At 39.7% G+C, this 20,770-nt stretch overlaps 1 protein-coding gene across 13 annotated transcripts in view; it reads left to right on the top strand.

The window, feature by feature from the left end:
• Positions 1-19,836, top strand: part of RPS6KA3 (ribosomal protein S6 kinase A3) — a 173,052-nt gene extending 153,216 nt beyond the window's left edge. For all 13 annotated transcript variants that reach the window (XM_010334871.3, XM_010334874.3, XM_039475434.2 and 10 more), the window contains 5 exons: positions 2,491-2,652; positions 5,189-5,265; positions 6,116-6,233; positions 13,527-13,667; positions 14,277-19,836. In XM_010334871.3, the coding sequence (XP_010333173.1) occupies positions 2,491-2,652; positions 5,189-5,265; positions 6,116-6,233; positions 13,527-13,667; positions 14,277-14,399 (621 nt within the window). In that variant the 3' untranslated portion in view covers positions 14,400-19,836. The remainder of the gene's footprint in view (positions 1-2,490; positions 2,653-5,188; positions 5,266-6,115; positions 6,234-13,526; positions 13,668-14,276) is intronic.
• Positions 19,837-20,770: the final 934 nt, after the last annotated feature.

Genomic DNA, 20,770 nt, shown 5'->3' with positions numbered 1-20,770 from the left:
CAAGAGTTCAAGACCAGCCTGGCCAAGATGGTGAAACCCTGTCTCTACTAAAAATACAAAAATTAGCTGGGCGCCATGGTGCATGCCTGTAATCCCAGCTACTCAGGATGCTGAGGCAGGAGAATTGCTTGAACCAGGGAGGCAGAGATTGCAGTAATCTGAGATTGCGCCACTGCACTCCAGCCTGAGCGACAGAATGAGACTCCGTCTCAAAAAAAAAAAAAAAATCTGGGAGGAAAGGAGAAAATGAGGAGAGGGAGAGAAGAAAGGAGAATAACAGAGGAGTGAAGAGGAATGGAAACTAAGGGGAAAATAAACATTTTTTTAAAAGTTTTTAGTTGACAAATTATATATATTCATGGTATACAACATGATGTTTTGATACATGCATATATAAAAGTTTACTTCGTAAGGAGTTCAGTTTCAATACATTCTTCTTGTTTTGTCTTTGCCTCAAAAGCCAACAAAAGTAGAATGTGTTAATTCTAGCACTTCCTGACTTCTAACTTACCAAGATTTGCCTTGTATTATACCTTGAAATTAGTAGAACTCAGTATTCACTGAGAAACTTATGACCTTGCAGTCATCAGTCTTCTGTGTTCTTTTCCCAGTGCCTCATCAGTAATTCATTATTAAAGTAGTCTGGGAAAGTGATGTCCTGGATGTGAGGAACTGAATCTAATATAATTGATTAGAACATAGACTCAGAATTTGATGATGGAAGGCACACTTAAGTCTAAAAAGGAATGTCAGAGACGCTTATGATAAAAGAAGTAGAGTAGTCCCCTACTAATCTGCAGTTTTGCTTTCTGTGTTTTCAGTTACCCACAGTCAACCATGGTCCAAAAATATTACATTATTTTAAGAGACCACATTCACATAACTTTTATTACAGTATATTGTTACAATTGCACTACCTTATTAGTCATTATTGTTAATCTCTTACTGTGCCTAATTTATAAATTAAACTATATTATAGTTATGTATATCTAGGAAAAAATATATAGTTTGGTATTATCCTCAACTTTAGGAATCCACTGGGGGTCTTGGAACATATACCCCACAGATAAGGGAGGGCTACTATACTCAGGTAGATCATTAAAGGAGGAAAATAATATTGAACTCTAAAGAAAAGGTTTCTTTCTGCCGGGCGCGGTGGCTCAAGCCTGTAATCCCAGCACTTTGGGAGGCTGAGGCGGGTGGATCACAAGGTCAAGAGATCGAGACCATCCTGGTCAACATGGTGAAACCCCGTCTCTGCTAAAGATACAAAAAAATTAGCTGGGCATGGTGGCACGTGCCTGTAATCCCAGCTACTCAGGAGGCTGAGGCAGGAGAATTGCCTGAACCCAGGAGGCGGAGGTTGCGGTGAGCCGAGATCGTGCCATTGCACTCCAGCCTGGGTAACAAGAGCGAAACTCCATCTCAAAAAAAAAAAAAAAAAAAAAAAAAGAAAAGGTTTCTTTCTGCATATTTAACATCTTGTATAACAAATAACCAATACCAAAAATAAAGTCCAGATTTGTTTTGGTTTTTTCCTTTTTATTCCTCAATGCTCTCTCTGTACCATTTAGTCTATCAGAATGTATTTGTTGTGTGTGTGCCTTGTACATGCTGTTGCTTCTAGTTAGAATGACTCTCACCCACTGTTCTTATGGCTCATTCATTCTTTTCTTCAGATACTGGATTAGATGCTACCTCATCTAGAGACCCTCCATGATACCCTATTTAAAGTGACCTCCCTAGTTACGCCCCATCTCTCAACCTGTCTATTCTTTGCTTCCCCCAGAACTGTGTAAGCTCCTAGCATGGAAAGGCCAAGATCTTTTGGGTCTTGTTTACCACAGTAGCTGCAGCAGCTTTTTTGAGACAGAGTTTCGCTCTTGTTACCCAGGCTGGAGTACAATGGCGCGATCTCAGCTCACCGCAACCTCCGCCTCCTGGGTTCAGGCAATTCTCCTGCCTCAGACTCCTGAGTAGCTGGGATTACAGGCACGTGCCACCATGCCCAGCTAATTTTTTTGTGTTTTTAGTAGAGATGGGGTTTCACCATGTTGACCAGGATGGTCTCGATCTCTTGACCTTGTGATCCACCCGCCTCAGCCTCCCAAAGTGCTGGGATTACAGGCGTGAGCCACCGCGCCCGGCTGCAGCAGCTTTTATAATACCCTGGTACATGATAGATACTCAGTATTAAATGAGTGATCAATCCAGAGGTGCATTATTGCTGTTTGCATTTTTCCTGAACCCAGTTACTCAATTGGACAAAGAGGAAGGAGGTAAATACTATTCTTTCTTTCTCCTCCTCCTTGTCCCAGGTCTATGTTAGAGAGTTATGCTTTATATTATCAGCATTTTATAATGTTGGGCTACTGTAAAGGTCAGCGCTCATCATCTTGTTAAGTGCATTGCTTGACAGTTTGTGAATAAAGAACTTTCAGTAATGGAAATATATTGTTAACATAACTCTTTAATTTGTATTTCAATTAGGTGGTTCATAGAGACTTGAAACCTAGCAACATTCTTTATGTGGATGAATCTGGTAATCCGGAATCTATTCGAATTTGTGATTTTGGCTTTGCAAAACAGCTGAGAGCGGAAAATGGTCTTCTCATGACTCCTTGTTATACTGCAAATTTTGTTGCACCAGAGGTAATTGTGAGAGAGTTTGCTTGCAGTGTTTTAGTATGTTTTAAAACTCATTCCCTATGTTTCATACAGAATTATTAATAATCATTTAACTGAGGACTTGCTGAACAGATAATTAGGATAAAATGCCAGCCTTTCATTTCCCTGTTTAATGTTTCAGTGACATCTAATAAATAGCCTACAGAAGAATCTCAGTTTCCTAAGAAGGTATTCTAAAAGCCCTTGAGGCTGGGCACAGTGGCTCATGCCTGTTATCCTAGCACTTTGAGAGGCTGACGCAGGAGGACTGTTTGAGGCCAGGAGTTTGAGATCAGCCTGGACAACATAGTGAGACCCCATCTCTACAAAAAAATTTAAAAATTAGCTGGGCATGGTGGCGTGCCTATAGTCTCAACTACCCAGGAGGCTGAGGTAGGAGGATCACTTGACCCAAGGAGTTTGAGGTTGCAGTGACCCAAGATCACACTACTGAACTCCAGCTTGGGTGACAAAGCAAGAAGTCCTCTTTTAAAAAACAAAAAAGCCCTTCAGTCTCTCTGGTATTCCCTACCCAAAGTTCTAGACACACTGAACTTCTGGCCTATCTCTGAGCCTGCTCTGCTTTCTTCCATATAGGTCCAATATAAGCAGGCGCCCTCTAGCCTTCTTTCTCTCCCCATGTCAAGAATAAATTGCTTCCTCATTTTCATACCTATAACATTTAAGACATGATTTGGGGTTTTTGTTTGTTTGTTTAGGGGCAAGGTCTCAGTCTGTTGCCTAGGCCAGAAGGCAGTGGTGCAATCATAGCTCACTGCAGCCTTGAACTCCTCAGTTCAAGCAGTCTTCCTGTCTCAGCCTCTCAGGTAGCTGGGTCAGGGGAACACCACTGTGCCTAGCTGCTTTTTAATTTTATTTTTTATTTTTTAATTTATTGATTATACTTTAAGTTCTGGGGTACATGTGAAGATTGTGCAGGTTTGTTGCGTAGGTATACATGTGCCATGGTGGTGGTTTGCTGCATCCATTGCCCCATCATCTACAGTAGGTATTTCTCCTAATGCTATTCCTCCCCAATCCCCCCACTCCTTACTATTCCTCCCCTAGTCGCCACTCCCCAGGCTCCGGTGTATGATGTTCCCCTCCTCGTGTCCGTGTGTTTTCATTGTTCAACACCCACTTTGCAGAAAGTTGAAACTGGATCCCTTCCTTACACCTTATGCAAAAATTAACTCTAGATGGATTAAAGATTTAAACATAAGACCTAACACCATAAAAACTCCTAGAATAAAACCTAGGAAATATCATTTTATTTTTATTTTTTAAGGTGAGGTCTTGGCCAGGTGCCATGGTTCATACCTGTAATCCCAGCACTTTGGGAGGCCAAGGTGGGTGGATCTCTTTTTTTTTTTTTTTTTTTTTTTTTGAGACGGAGTTTTGCTCTTGATACCCAGGCTGGAGTGCAATGGCACGATCTCGGCTCACCGCAACCTCCACCTCCTGGGTTCAGGCAATTCTTCTGCCTCAGCCTCTTTGAGTAGCTGGGATTACAGGCACGCGCCACCATGCCCAGCTAATTTTTTGTATTTTTAGTAGAGACGGGGTTTCACCATGTTGACCAGGATGGTCTCGATCTGTCGACCTCGTGATCCACCCGCCTCGGCCTCCCAAAGTGCTGGGATTACAGGCTTGAGCCACCGCGCCCGGCGGTGGGTGGATCTCTTGAACTCAGGGGTTCAAGACCAACCTGGGCAACATGGTGAAACCCTGTCGCTACTAAAAATACAAAAATAAGCCAAGCATGGTGGCACATGCCTGTAATCCCAGCTGCTTGGGAGGCTGAGGCATGAGAATCGCTTGAATCCGGGTGGCAGAGGCTGCAGTGAGCCAAGACAATAATAATAATAATAATAATAGAGTTCTTACCATGTTGCCCAGGTTGGCCTCAAACTTCTGGCTTCAAGTTATCCTTCCACCTTGGCCTCCCAAAGTGCTGGATACCAGGTGTGAGCCACCATACCCTACCCAGACTTGATTTTATTATAATATTTACCAAATTGAGTTGTTAACTATTTTTATGTTTATTTCCCATCAAACTCTTTTTTTTTTTTTTTTAAGGAAATCGGGGTTTTTTGTATTTGTCATAGTTCCTACCTGATAAAAGTTGGTGATTTTTGTACTAGGTTATGTGTATTCTTTTGTGTGTGTGTGTGTGTGTGTGTGTGTGCGCTCTTAAAAGCATTTTTTTGTAAATATTTCTGTAGCCCCAAACAAAATACAAATTCATTAAAATAAGAAAGATATCTTCAGTTTGTTTTATATTCCTGTGTGTCTACAACACTCAATAAATATTAATTTCAATACCAAAATTAAATTTATATATCAATTATTAGTCGTAGAATGTTCTAGAATAGGATTAATGTATTGCCTTATTTGGTAACCATGTTCTGTTGAAATTTCCTTATAGGTGTCAATTTGGGAGATATAATTCAGTTCATAGCCTGTCCAAATATATATACAAAATGGTGGTATAGTAATACTGAGATTTTACTTTTTCTAGGTTTTAAAACGACAAGGCTATGATGCTGCTTGTGATATATGGAGTCTTGGTGTCCTACTGTATACAATGCTTACTGGGTGAGTATATATGTATATACCATATGTTCTAAGCACCTAAGCATTTGTTCATCAATATTTTGCTTAAGTTATCTAGGTTTTTGTTTTGTTTGGGAGCATTTTTTGTTTGCTTGCTTTTTTCTTTAGAGACAAGGTCTCACTCTGTTGCCCAGGCTGGAGTACAGTGACACGGTCATAGTTCACTGTAGCCCCAAACTTCTGGGTTCAAGCAATCCTCTGACCTCAGCCTCCCAAATAAGAGTAGCTAGGACTACAGGGGTGTGCCGTAACACCTGCCTGATTTATTTATTTTTTTGTAGAAACAGGCTCCTGGCTGTGCTACCCAGGCTGGTTTCAAACTCCTGGGCTCAAGTGATCCTCCAGCTTTGGCCTCCCAAAGTGCTGGGATTATAGGCATGAGCCACTGTGCCTGGCCTATGTAGTTTTTTTTTTTTTAATCCAGATGTCATATCTTTACACGTTTTCTCATGTTATCTAATATATACAATTCTGTAACAAGTCCACATTTATGGCTACATCATTACTGATTTTTATAATGTACTATTTATTAATGTCTTAAGGTCCTAAATTGATTTTTTCCATACTTTTTTGTATTCTTGTCATGTCAGAAACATACACTATTTCTTAATATTTTATTCTATAATGTGCCGTGTCTTAAAGTATATTAAGTCTAATTAGTGTTTTATAACCTATACCTTGACCTGGTACTTTATGGAGCTTTATTTTATTGATTTTTTTCACTTTGGTATATTTTAATAAAATATTACATTAACTGAATTAAAGTAGTTTTGAGATTACCAACCAAATAAAAAATTGTATTCATTAATATTTTAATTTTATTATAAATTAGTTACACTCCATTTGCCAATGGTCCTGATGATACACCAGAGGAAATATTGGCACGAATAGGTAGCGGAAAATTCTCACTCAGTGGTGGTTACTGGAATTCTGTTTCAGACACAGCAAAGGTAAGTATGGCTTCTTCTTATAAGCTTTTGAGAAAATGATTTTTTATGATCCATAGTGAGAAAAAATACTACCAGTTAGAAACTTTTGTTTATAAGTTAGTATGTTAAAGTAATGTTACCAAATAATTTGAACTCAAAAATTGACCCATTATTTTGTTTCTTTCCCAGCTGACTTTGGTTTGGCCTTATTATTTGTACTTCTAAAACTGTTTCTCAGGCCAAGCGTGGTGGGAGGCCGAGGCAGGTGGATCACGAGGTCAAGAGATTGAGACCATCCTGGCCAACATAGTGAAACCCTGTCTCTACTAAAAATACAAAAATTAGCTGAGCATGGTGGCAGACACCTGTCGTCCCAGCTACTTGGAAGGCTGAGGCAGGAGAATCGCTTGAACCCAGGAGGCAAAAGTTGCAGTGAGCTGAGATCATGCCATTGCACTCCAGCCTGAGCAACAAGAGCAAAACTCCGTCTCAAAAAAAAAAAAACAAAACAAAACTGTTTCTCACTGAAGAACGTGATAAATTATAACAGTGGTAGTCTTCATGATTTGTCTGTCTATTGTGTGCCTCTTCACATGCCACTTTGTACCAAAATTATGTCATGTAATCCTTATAACACCCTGTGAAATAGGTGGTAGTATCCCCATTTCACAGAAAGAAACCAGAGCCCAGAATGTTAGTTTGAACTTGTCCATGTTATATACCAGGTAACTATGTGGATGCTTCAAACGAAATACGACTCCACAGCCCTCATTCCCTAGAATAATTACACCATGTTCTATTTTTAATTTAGATTATGAAGAAAGGGGTTTCAGTTTTTTTCACAATAAACAGAGGTGTAGTTTTGTAGTATCTGCATGAAATCATTTGAAGAGCCTTTCTCACTGGAAGATCTGCCATCCTCTGAATAGCACTGACTTGCTTTCCAACTCTGCTCTATTTTTACTTTTTTCATAGAGAATTCTTTAAAAGAAAAAAGAATTAAGTTTTTACTCAAAAATAAGAAAAACAGAGTAGATAAAGAGGATACATATTGGTAAAAGTGCATATTCTTTTTTCTTAGGGGTGAAAGCTTGAGTTGAGATGATTGTGTAACTAAATAAAACACATCAAATATATATATCGATTCTATTGGCATAGGGCCTGAAGCCTCAGTTAAATAGTTTAATGTCTGTATAGATAATATTTGGTGTTTTTGTTTTTGTTTTTGCTTTTGTTTTTGAGACGGAGTTTTGCTCTTGTTACCCAGGCTGGAGTGCAGTGGCGCGGTCTCGGCTCACTGCAACCTCAGCCTCCTGAGTAACTGGGATTACAGGCACACACCACCATGCCCAGCTAATTTTTTGTATTTTTAGTAGAGACGGGTTTTCACCGTGTTGACCAGGATGGTCTCTGTCTCTTGACCCTGTGATCCACCCGCCTCGGCCTCCCAAAGTGCTGGGATTACAGGCGTGAGCCGACGCGCCCGGACAATATTTGGTTTTATAACTGCATTTAAAATGAAATGTTGGCAGTGGCTCACACCTATAATCCTAGCACTTTGGGAGGCCGAGGCGGGCATATCACTTGAGGTCAGGAGTTCAAAACTAGCCTGGCCAACATGGTGAAGCCCCGTCTCTACTGAAAATACAAAAAATTAGCAGGGCATGGTAGCAGGTGCCTGTAGTCCCAGCTACTCGGGAGGCTGAGGCAGGAAAATTGCTTGAATCAGGGAGGTGGAGGTTGCAGTGAGCCAAGAGCATGCCACTGCACTCCAGCCTGGGCAACAGAGAAAGACTCTGTTTCGGATGGATGGATGGACAGACGGACAGACGGTGTGTGGGAGCTGGCACCCTACAACAGACAGGCAGACAGATAGATAGATAGATAGACAGACAGACAGATAGAAATGTTAGCCTTCACCTTTTTCTAACAATAAAATGTCTTAAACAAGATAATTTCTTTCTCTGGGTACCTGTTTCCTTTGTAGTTCCCTTTTTGAGTCCTTCATTTATTGATGTGCTTAATAAATGAAGGCCTTAGAGATCAAAGATGTGACGAAGATAGAATTCCCTGTCTCAGGTTGCCCACAGTCTAGTTGGGAGACAGCCAGAAATATACAGTACAGTGTCACATGTGCTGTAACAGTGATATAATTTCGGTGCTAAAAAAGTTCACAGATGCATGATGCTTAGTCAGAAGGATTTTAAGGAAAGCTTTCCAGAAGCAGTGAAGGAGTTTGCCAGCCAGATTTGGGGACCAGAAAGATGAGTCCCAAGCCGAGGAATCAGCACGTGCAGATAGGTGGTGATGGTAACATTGAGAATAGCAGAATGCCTCCAGGCTGGTCATTCCATGTGACTAGTGCACTGATGAACCCAGATTTTGAAACGCTTTGTGCCTTGTGCACAGGATTATGGGCCTAACTCTGGGTATTATGGAGCTGTTAAAACATGTTAAGCAGTGCAGTGATCAGATTTTCCCTTTTTTTTTTTTTTTTTTTGAGATGGAGTCTCGCTCTGTCGCCAGGCTGGAGTGCAGTGGCACAGTCTCAGCTCACCACAACCTCTGCCTCCTGTGTTCAAGTGATTCTCGTGCCTCAGCCTCCAAAGTAGCTGGGACTGCAGGCACACACCACCATGCCCGGCTAATTTTTGTATTTTTAGCAGTGACGGGGTTTCACCATGTTAGCCAGGATGGTCTGGATCTCTTGACCTTGTGATCCACCTGCCTCAGCCTTCCAAAGTGCTGGGATTACAGGCATGAGCCACCACGCCTAGCAGATTTTCCTTTTTTTGAGACAGAATCTCGTTCTGTTGCCCAGGCTGGAATGCAGTGGCATGATCTCAGCTCACTGCAACCTCTGCCTCTCAGGTTCAAGTGATTTTCCTGCCTCAGCCTCCTGAGTAGCTGGAATTACAGATGCACGCCACCACACTTGGCTATCTTTTATATTTTTAGTAGAGACGGGGTTTCACCATGTTGGTCAGGCTGGTCTCGAACACCTGACCTTGTGATATGCCCACCTCAGCCTCCCAAAGTGCTGGGATTACAGGTGTAAGCCACCGCACCCAGCCCAGATTTTCCTTTTTAAAGTGCATTCTGTGGAGCAGTAAGTAATTCTTAGCTATGGAGTCTACCACAAACTTTGTCATGATAGGTTGGGAGGTATATTAAGTAATGTTACCAATAATAAAATATCAGAGCTTACACATTAATTGATTTTTAATAAGTTAAAGCAAGTTGAAGTTATCACTATGATTTTATTCATTCACTTGCTTGCTGGTATGCTTTTTTGGTGAGAGAGAAAGGGCAGGTGAGAATGGAGACATGGAGCACAAATAATTACATCGAGCTCACAGCCTATCTTATAGACTCCATGTTACTACTAGTAACTGTTACTAATATGTACCATTAAGACTTGTGATTACAAGCATGATGTAATTCCATGATTAGCCACAAGATAGAAGGGAAGGCTCTAGCAATCTGGGTGTATCCCCTCAAGAGCAAGTTACACATGTGAATGTTGTCAGTCATGTGGGTCATATGTGGCTTTGAGAACGAGAAGACCACAGCTGGGATTTACTGAGCATTAATGTGCCAAGGACTGTGCTAACACTTTTACTTATGTTTCATTCAGGCCTCACTGACCTAATATTAAGAACAGTACTTGTAAGGTATTGCAATATTTCAGGTCATGAATGATGAGGACCTACACTAGAGCAGTTGTGATGGAAGTTGAGTCAAATGGAAGAGAAATTGGGGAGGCAAAATAGACTTGATGGTTTATTATACATAAGAAATGAGAGAGAAGCAGGTATAATGTATGTAGTCCCCATTTCTACCTTGGGCAGGTGGATGAGGGGTGGTATCCTTCACTGATTTGTGTAATACAAAAGAAGTAGTATTGAGAGGAGTGGTGGTTGCAGATTTGACATTATAAATTAAGAGATGTATGTCCATCAGGCAACTGTCTATATAGTTACATGTCTTAAAAGAGAAATCTGGGGTGACACTTAAGAGTTGTCATCATTGATAGTAGCTAAAGCCATGAATATGAATGAGATTATCTGAGCAGAGTGGTAAGAGAGCCAAGGAAGGAATTCCAGAGAGCACTACTTAAAGAGAAAGCTTAAGAGGAATAGCCATTAAAGGGGTGGCAGGAAAAGTAGTAGTTTGAAGTGAGTTTGCCAAAAGTTCATTAGCGTACAAATATGATTAAAATTATAATTGAGTTTTGTTGTACCTGGACAATTTTGCAACATTTCATGCAATTTTAAGCATTTTTGCCTACTTTCAGAATTGCAAAAGGGAGGTTCCTTTTTTTTTTTTTTTTTTTTTTTTGCTTTTTACTTCCAACTGTGTTCAATTGCTTATCCCTGTTCTTAGCTGTTAATAACTAAAAGTAAGAAACCATAAATGTCTCATAGCAGAGGAGTACCTGGGACAACATCACCCCAGTTCCAAAGATCTGGTCAACTACCAGATTCTGTCAGTTCTTTATCCTAAATACCTCAGTTCCATCCATTTTTCTCCTTTTTTTTTTTTCTTTTTTGAGACAGAGTCTCACTCTGTTGCCCAGGCTGGAGTGCAGTGGTGCAGTCACAGCTCACTGCAACCTCGAACTCCTGGACTCAAGCCATCCTCCTGCCTCAGCTTCCTGAACAGCTGGAACTATGGGCATGCACTACCATGCCCAGCTAATTTTTAAATTTTTTGTAGATGGGTGTTCCCACTGTGTTGCCCAGGCTGGTCTCCAACTCCTGGACTCAAGTGATGCTCCCACTTTGGCCTCCCGATGTGCTGGGATTACAGGCATGAGCCACCATGCCCAGCCCAGTTTTCTCCATCTCATACACCTCCGTGAAGCTGTCATCTTTCACCAGTGCATTTTCCTCTACACTCAGTGAGTGTGATCTATTTAACCACATCACTCCCTAACTTTAAATACTTTATTACCATCAAATTAAGTCCACATTTGCAAATATGGTTTACAGGGACTTTCCTGGTCTGGTCCCTTCTCACCTCTCGCACTTTGTCCACTGCCACATTTTCCTTGACAGTAAATTTATGCTGCAGCCGCATTGTACTCCTGCCAATTCCTTAACTGTGACATCTCTCTCACCTGAGGGCTTTCCTCCAAACTCACTCTCCATTGTATCTACTCTACCTGAAGCAGTGTTTCCCCCTTTGTTTCTCTAATCCAGCTCCTGCTTATCCTACAGGTCTTAACTTCCTCTTAAAGAGTCACTTTTAAGCCACCTCACCCAGTTCAGATCAGGTATCTCTTTGTCCCTCTAGCTACACCTGGTATTTGTTCATCCTATCAAAGAACTTACTTGCTTTGTGATTGATTCTTTGTCTCTCCTTCACTGAACTGAAAAGTTCATGAAGCTATAACTCATTTTGTTTTTTGTTTTTTGTTTGTTTGTTTATTTGAGACAGGGTCTCACTCTATTGCCCAGGCTGGAGTACAGTGGCTCAATCATGGCTCACTGCAGCCTTGACCTCCTGGGCTCAAATGATCCTCCCACTTCAGCCTCCCAAATAGCTGGGACCTCAGGCATATGCCACCACACTCAGCTTTAAAAAATTAATTTGTAGGTCGGGCGTGGTGGCTCATGCCTGTAATCCCAGCAATGGGAGGCCGAGGCAGGCAGATCACGAGGTCAAGAGATTGAGAACATCCTGGCCAACATGGTGAAACCCCGTCTCTACTAAAAATATTAAAAAATTAGCTGGGCGTGGTGGCATGCTCCTGTAGTCCCAGCTACTCAGGAGGCTGAGGCAGGAGAATTGCTTGAACCCTGGAGGCGGAGGTTGCAGTGAGCCGAGGTCGCGCCGCTGCACTCCAGCCTGGTGCCTGGTGACAGAGTGAGACTCAAAAAAAAATAATAAAATAAAATTGTAGAGACAGGGTCTCACTATGTTGCCTAGACTTGATTTCTGTGTTGTTCACTGCTAACTACCCAGTGCCTAGCAGAATGCCTGGCCTTTAATGGATACTTACCAAATGTATTTTGAATGAAAAATCTTTTAAATGGTGGCTTTTATAAATGACAGTTGTGTTATTTCAAAGAGTGTAAAACCATATGGCGATTATATGCATCTACATTCTGTGCATAGGAATGGCATGTAGTTAGATATGCAGTGCTAACAGTGACTTGTCTCTAGAAGAGTGGGATTATGGTGTTCCTCATGTGCTTTCACTTTTCCTGTATTTTCTGATTACTCTCTAATGCCCATGGGTTGCTTTTGAAGTAGGAAGGAAAAAAAAAGGAATACTATAATCTTTTCAGGGGCATTTAGAGCCCTCCAATTAAATTCCTATTATTGGAAATTCATGTTGTTTTTTTAGTATTACCAGAAACACACCCAAAAAAAATCTTAAGTAGCTGAATATTACTGAAAAATAAACTGGCCAGGGACGATGGTTTGCACTTGTAATGTTAGAACCTTGGGAGGCTGAAGCAGGAGTAACACTTGCATCCAGGAATTGGAGACCAGCCTGGGCAACATGGTGAAACCCCATCTCTACTTAAAATACAAAAGTTAGTGTACATCTGTAGCTCCAGCTCCTCAGGAGGCTGAGGTGGGAGGATCACTTCAGCCTAGAAGACAAAGGTTGCAGTAAGCCAAGATCACACTCCAGCCTGGGCGACAGAACAAGACCCTGTTTCAATAAATAAATAAATAAACATATAAAAATGTAAGAAACTGAGAAAATCTGAAGGAAAAAACAGCCAGAGTACTTAAAGATACATAAAATGTGCTCAATTGACTCCTTGTAGTGTACCAAATTACTATTAGCAGGGGGAAAAAACAGAGACTGATTTTTTTTCCCCAAAATTACCATGTTGACCAAAGGGGCTGTTACCAGTAAAAAAAGTGTCATAGAAGCTAAGAAAGAATGTTCATTCATATCGAGAGCCATAGAAAAAGAAGCAAAACAGGCTGGGTAGGAGTGGTGACTCATGCCTGTAATCCCAGTATTTTGGGAGGCCAAGGTGGGCAGATCACCTGAAGTCAAGGGTTTGAGACCAGCCTGGCCAACATGGTGAAACCCCATCTCTACTAAAAATTCAAAAAATAAGCCGGGTGTGGTGGCGCGTGCCTGTAGTCCCAGTTACTTGGGAGGCTGAGACACGAGAATTGCTTGAACCCAGGAGGCAGAGGTTGTAGTGAGCTGAGATCATGCCATTGCACTCCAGTCTGGGCAACAGAGTGAGCCTCTGTCTAAAAAAAAAATGAAAGAAAGAAAAGAAAAAGAAGCAAAACAAAAGGTTTAAGCTTGTTTTATTATTATTCCCATCACAGGACTTGGTGTCAAAGATGCTTCATGTAGACCCTCATCAGAGACTGACTGCTGCTCTTGTGCTCAGACATCCTTGGATTGTCCACTGGGACCAACTGCCGCAATACCAACTAAACAGACAGGATGCACCACATCTAGTAAAGGTGAGTGGCCTCATACAGTCACTGTTTTCCACATGTCCTCTGGAAGTCTCCAGAGAGACTTCAAGAAGCCTGTCTGTGCCCCCCAGCACCTTTCTCTTTCATCCTGCATCCAGTTCTGTTGTGGGATTCTTTTACAGTGGGTGACTTTAAAAAGCTCAAGGCTTGTCAATATATTAGTAATAAAACTAGTTTAAGAGTGATTTCTGATTTCTCTTAGTCTACATAAGTAGGTATTCACTATCAATAAAGACAGATTAAGCTTATGGATTTCCCAACTTAAAGAGCATGTCTTGCTGCCTCTTTAGTTACTTTATGCATTAAAGGAGTACAAAGAGAAAAAATGTTGAACAGTCCTGAGAAAAGTGAGGACTGCCTATTACGAGCCTACCTTTGTTCTCTCTCATACCTAATTCTAACCTCCCACGTTGGCCTCTACAGTTTTGGTGAAGTCAGTAGATTGGAGCAGTATGGTTATTTTCATTATGAACTAACTAAAATCTATATACATTGAGTATGAAGAAATTATCGGAAAAAACTCTTCATTTTGTATTTGTGTACATGTGACTGTCCGTTGTCATTTTTGTTATTACCTTTATTTCCTTTGTTCAGGGTGCCATGGCAGCTACATACTCTGCTTTGAACCGTAATCAGTCACCAGTTTTGGAACCAGTAGGCCGCTCTACTCTTGCTCAGCGGAGAGGTATTAAAAAAATCACCTCAACAGCCCTGTGAAGTGACCTCAGTGAGATATTTGGTACCATGGTGTAAGCTGATAGCACAAGTTCTGGCGACAGGTAGCACATATCTGAGAGACACCTGCAAGCACACACTGTCCCATCTGGTACCCATAATGCTGCTGCTCCTGCTGCTGCTCCTGCTTTCGTCTCTTCTCGCTTTAAATGATTGTTAGCAAGTTAGATTTTCCTGGAGCTTCGGATGAAATGAAAATGGAAACATGATGAAGATACAGTCACTGAATCAACAAGAAAAATAATGAACATATGAATACCACCTAAAAATACACTGAATAAAGTACACCATATAGCATTATTTTTATAGGAAATATTTCATGTCCCTTAAATATTCTTTGTTAGTTATAGGGATGGACAGTTTATGTTAAGCACTTAGCTTAAACAATCCGTTTATATTAGCACTGTATCCCTTGTGCCATCCAACATTTTGTATGTTTTTGTAAACAGTTCATATACAGTACATTTCTGTACTGCTTTCTTTAATGTATACATGCCTTGTTTAACTTGGAATCTATTATTATTAATCAATTGACTATTAAATCTGGTTAAATAGTTCACCTGGATTAACAGTATTGTTGGACAGCCCTAAAAATGGCCAGATTGTGGAACAACTTTTGAATGTAATACTTCCAAAATGTACATATCTTTCCCTATGTCTGTTTCACTGGTTCATTCATTTGTTTGTTTCTTAAAGTCAGGTGCTCTGTCAGACTAACCTAGAGAGCTGTTATGGTAGAGAAAGTTACCATACGTGTGTGGCATGAACTCAAGAATACACCTATGAAGTTAGTCCGTATACTTTGCAACTCCTTAGAGTTCCTTTTCCCTTAATTAAGGAAGTAGTCCTTGCACTTTTAATCTTACATAGCATCCATACTTAGAATTTGGCATATCATTTGGGATTTTGCCAATATACATCAAAGCCCTTTAAGAGTCATGGTAAAGAGATTGGTGAAGGAAAATATAGCAACAGGTAATTGAAGTCCTATTGGATATTTCATGTTTAAATAGATATTCTATATTAAACACTCATTTGAATGTAATAAAGGCCAAAGGCCTCTATATGAAATTGGATTTAAACTTTCTTATTTTAGGGATTAAAACATTATTGATCAAACAGTATCTATACCAACCTAAAATTATAGGTAGGGCAGGCTAAATGAACATTCAGCATTGAGTGTTTTCTGAATTCCTCATGATAATTTATAGCCATATACTGCTTCCTTTGACATCAGGAATGATCAGGTTTTATAATGGCCACTGGGTCTGCTTAGATCACAGTATTCATTATCTGCATCTAATTTGGTAGTTTCTACAATTTTATCTGATGAAAGAAACTTCAGTAGCCATCGTTACCTAGGTCTTTGCCAAGCTACCTAGCATACATCAGCATTTAATGTAAAAGACATATGAGCAAGGAAAAAGTGGTTTAACTTACCTTATTAAGAAAGTACCCAAATGGGCCGGGCGCAGTGGCTCACACCTGTAATCGCAGCACTTTGGGAGGCTGAGGCAGGTGGATCACCTGAGGTCAGGAGTTTGAGACCAGCCTGGCCAACATGGCAAAACCCCATCTCTACTAAAAAAATACAAAAATTAGCCAGGCGTGGTGACACACGCCTATAATCCCAGCTACTCAGGAGGCTGAGGCAGGAGAATCACTTGAACCTGGGAGGTGGCAGTTCCAGTGAGCCAAGATCACACCATTACATTCCAGCCTGGGAGACAGAGTGAAACTCTGTGTCAAGGAAAAACAAGAATGTACCCATATGGATTTTTCTTAGTCATGTACTAAGCCATGTATATCAGAAACCTTTTTTCCTGCCAGAAGCTTTAAATTTTCCCCTAAGAGTACAAAGCCAAGAGACTGTGATTTATCTAAATGTCCTGAAATCCACTTGTCATTCCTTAATTTCTCCTCTATGCAATTAAAGAGAAAGGGAAAATCTATAACGTTTCTTTTGCCCAAGTGACACAAAAATGATTATTGCATAGAAATCAAATGTAAGTTTCATTTCTAAATGAAAAACGTGTAAGAGGGATATCAGAATATCTAGAGAAAGTATTTTAATGTTCTTGAATATATGGATGCTAACGATTTAAAGCTGCTTTCCATTGCTTGGAAAGAGCTTTTTTCCCTCCTCTATTCAGTGTTTCAAATTATGGTCATCTCAAATTATTGTCACTTTTAAAATGTTAATGTCATTCTGAGCAGAAAGAAAAGCTGTGTTTTCAGATTTTTTACACTGATGCTACTCCATAATTGCTTAAGTGTATTGTCATCATAGTCTTTTAGAACTAGAAGTAAACACATAAATCCTTATGAATTACTCGGTCCAACTTTCTCATATTGCATGTAAAGAACCTGAGACACAGTCTAGAATCCTTAACTTCTCCCCATTTAGGTTTTTTTTCCCCTCATAACACCATGCTGCCTTTCCATCATATCACCAACCAGTAGCTGAGTTCAAAAAACTACATATTCCTTGGGCAGTCCTCTACTGGTATATGATGCCAAATTTCTTTCAAAGATAATTGCCACCTTTGCCTAGTCAAGCAGCCAGTTTTATTGGAGAAAAGCAAGTTATATGTTCACAAAATGGAAGGCCTTCTACCTACATTTATTTCATCTATGGTTCTGGTGTTCCCTTCCATTGCTTTTGACATACAGTCGAAAAACTTGGCCAACAATATGCTGTAAATATAGTGCTTGTGCTGGGTTAATTTTTCCATTAATTTCTCAACATCAATTCTTCAGGCCCCTACAATTGTGGTATTGAGGCCCCTGAAGTCTTCTGCTTTTCACCAATTAGTGCTGCCAGTTACTGGTGCTTCTCCCAGAAGGTATCAGTCCACAAGCTTCCTCTTAGTCTCTAATCCAAAATAATATCCAAAGCGAGAGATTGAATTTAACCTTGTCAAGCACATACTGGAAAGTATGAATTACACTACCATGTGTTCGTATCTTCCTTTCAAGTGATGATGTTAATGAAGGTAAGTTTTTCATCCTTTTTTAATTTTTGTTTTTTATAAATCATTTCAGCTTTTTCTGGTTTGTAGAGGTGTCTTCTTTCTAATGCAACAGACCCCCGACTTTAACAGATTTGATATGGATGCATTAATTACAAGCAACCCCAAAAGTCCAAAAACAGAATAATTTTGACAAGGCCCAAAGTTGAAATGCTATGAAGCTTGTGTGTATGAAAAGTCACTGATGATTATCTGGAGAGAAGGTGTGATGTGTATGCTGTAGAGTTTCCACATTTCACATGTAGTGCACTCCAAAAAGTGGGTTTGGGTCAACCATTTCCCATCTCTTTTAAAGACGTGACTGCTCTTGGGGCAGGGGACATCATGGGAGGTGGGGCTGTCCAGTTAGCTGTGCCCTGCACCTTCAGCCCAGGAAAGATTTGAACAGAGGGTAGGTGGGTGCAAAGGCTTGAAGAGAGCAGAATGTATTGGCAGAAAAGGGACTGGGGTAAGCCCAGCCTAGGATGAGAGCAGAAAGGCATTCAAGATTTGCCGGCCTTGCTACGGTTGTGTTTAATCACCATGGAGGCCAGCAATACACATCTTAACATGGCTTTAATATTCCCTACTTCCTGGCCTTTAAAAATAACCTAAAATCTTTGTTTGCTTCACTATATAAAGAAAATTCTGTCTTACAGTTGATTGAGCATTGAGACTTATGAAGGCATTGGGGTAGATAGCTCAGGAATGTAAAGGTTCAGAAAAGGTCTGTTTTCTCAGATTAACAAATACAGTGTATTCCATGGCTGACCTTGGTGCTTAAATCAGGAGGTTTCAATCTAGTTTTAGAGATCTGTTCCTCTGAAAGGCCCAATGCCATGTGACTAACTTTAAACTGGATAAATACTTTCAGCCTTACTTAATTCACAGATAAATTGACTTAACTCAGTATTTTATTTCAATTAATGAAAATAGTCCTCTTTTCAACCCCAGGTTGCTTACATTTTGCTGGTCTCCCCAAGTGACCATTGGTGGAGACCAATTAATGAAGGAATGAAATTCACTTTCTTGGGACTGTGGTATTCTACAGAGCCACACTTAACCACTTTTTCCAATGAAGAATCTCCAGAATGATAATGCCCAAATATGGATGGCCAAGAAGAATTTGTATCTACAGTGTGCTTTATGTGTTTTTGACACTACTGTATTCTGTGTGATCAAGTGATTTGCAGCTGGTTCCAATGTGACAGTGTTCTCAAAGAATTCTAGTAACTAAGTCAGTTTTCTTAAGCCTGGTATTACTGTCAGCCTCACATTTACCACTTTGATTCTAGTTTTTTAACTGTTCATAACAGGGCATACCAAGGGTTGGGATGAGAGCCTGCTTCCTACCTCTTAAGGCACTTTCCTCATTATTTTGCCATATAATCTTGAACTACATGATAAGCTGTTTAAATGTCCGTGACTTCTCTCAGAGCAACTAGCAAAGTATCTTACATTTTGATTAGAGATGAGTGGGAAGGAAAATTTAGAGATTTAAGTTCAGAGGTACAAACCTCAAGAAAACCTCTTTAGAGCAGATACCATGAGTAGAGTATATGTAAGCGTATATGGGAAGAGAGCCGCTGTAATAGTCCTCTCTAAGTAGATTAGTTCATCATTTAATGGAAGTGAACATCTTTACTCCTATTATCACTATAGTACTGAATGAACTGTGTACTGAGTTTTTCAAACAAGTACTTAAAATAGAACTTTTACCTACAAAGCAAGGGCATAAAGATAAAGATTTTGGTTTGTGTTTCTATAAGTGTAGTTTACCATCTAAAGCTTTGTTTTTTAATTTTTAAAAAAAGTTTCAAGGTATTGCCATTCCTTAGCATCTTTATTCATTATGGGTGATGAGTTTTTAACTCTTAAAATTGTATACATGTATTAGTTTATCTTAACCGTTGCCCTAAGCAAAAGGGAAGGTATACACCTAAGGGATGTACTTACTTTGCATTTTTGGCCAAGGGTGGGAATGGGGTGGTTGCCTACTTAAATCGTTTTTAAAAAAGAAAAAAATCACAAATATTTTTCTACTGTTATATATGATCTTCCTTTATACTAGTTTATCGCTAGTAAGGCATGCCAGAAGCCCAAGATACCATATCATGAATTCTTACGTATTGTACCTTTTGTTGGTGGTTAAATCGCATCAGATGCTTGGCATTGCTGCCATAATTATGAAATGCTTGTAAAGGATCAAATATCACTAAATACTTTAAATTGTTTTACTTAAGAGTCTAATCTGGGAAGTTTTCAAATCATACTATTAATGTGTAATCTAAGCTCTTCAGATGTATCCATGAATAATCCTGGAACAATATTGCTTGTACTCCTGTCATAGAACAGGTTTTGTAATCTTTAAAAGAAATGAAAATTTATATAATAAAGTTTCAAATCAATGCATGTTTGTCCCTTTTATCAGATTATTTTGATCATATAATCCTTTATAATATAAAATTCTGTCCAAAGTATATTTATGCAATTAGATTGATAGAACTTAAAAAAGGAATATTTGCGTTAAGAAGTGCAAAATAATTTTCAGTGCATAATCTTGTTTCATTCGAAGGGTTTGTAGAGTCAAACACATAAATCATAGATCTTACCCAATACCAAACTTTAATGAATTAAAGGATATGGGATGATCACCAGACACAGATGAAACATTATTTTAGAGAAGTCCGAAATGTTAAAAGAGTCCGGCTCCAAAAATTCCCTTTTTCTCTCTCAGTACACTTTGGATTCAAACTTAAAGGACAAGTGTTTTTCTGAGCATTGTATGTCGAGACCTTGTTCAAACAAAGGGAGTCATTTAATTTTGCAACATCTCCTTTTTATACTTCATTATGCAGTTTAAATGAGCCCTCATTCTTCAGCCAGTCATGCCTCACAAATCCCTAACAAATTACCAAGTTTTGCAATAAACCATCTATAAAGACCAAGTATATCTTGCTAAAAGCATTTTAGAGATAAGGACTTTCCATTTTCTCTCTGGTAATAAATATCAGCACATTTTAGAGGAAATTTGATTGAGGTCATTGATTCTTGGTAGAGAGGGAATGGGTTATGCAGGCCTGAAGTTAGCCTTTTCTTGCCCAGTTGACATTTCTTAGTAGTTCCATACTATGAAATACCACACATTGAGTGATTTAATCAAAATTTATTTTCTCAGTTCTGGAGGCTGGAGGTCCAAAACCAGGGTGCTTGTAGGGTTGGGTTCTTTAGAGACCTCTTTCTTTGGCTTACAGGTGGCTGCCCCCTTGCTGCCTCTTCACATGGTTGGTCCTCTGTGCATGTGCAGCCTTGGTATTCCTTTTTTTTATATATATATAAGAA

The sequence above is a fragment of the Saimiri boliviensis genome, chromosome X (assembly GCF_048565385.1).
Source record: "Saimiri boliviensis isolate mSaiBol1 chromosome X, mSaiBol1.pri, whole genome shotgun sequence".
NCBI classification, from domain to species: Eukaryota; Metazoa; Chordata; class Mammalia; order Primates; family Cebidae; genus Saimiri; species Saimiri boliviensis.
This window is presented reverse-complemented; position numbering and strand designations above follow the sequence as displayed.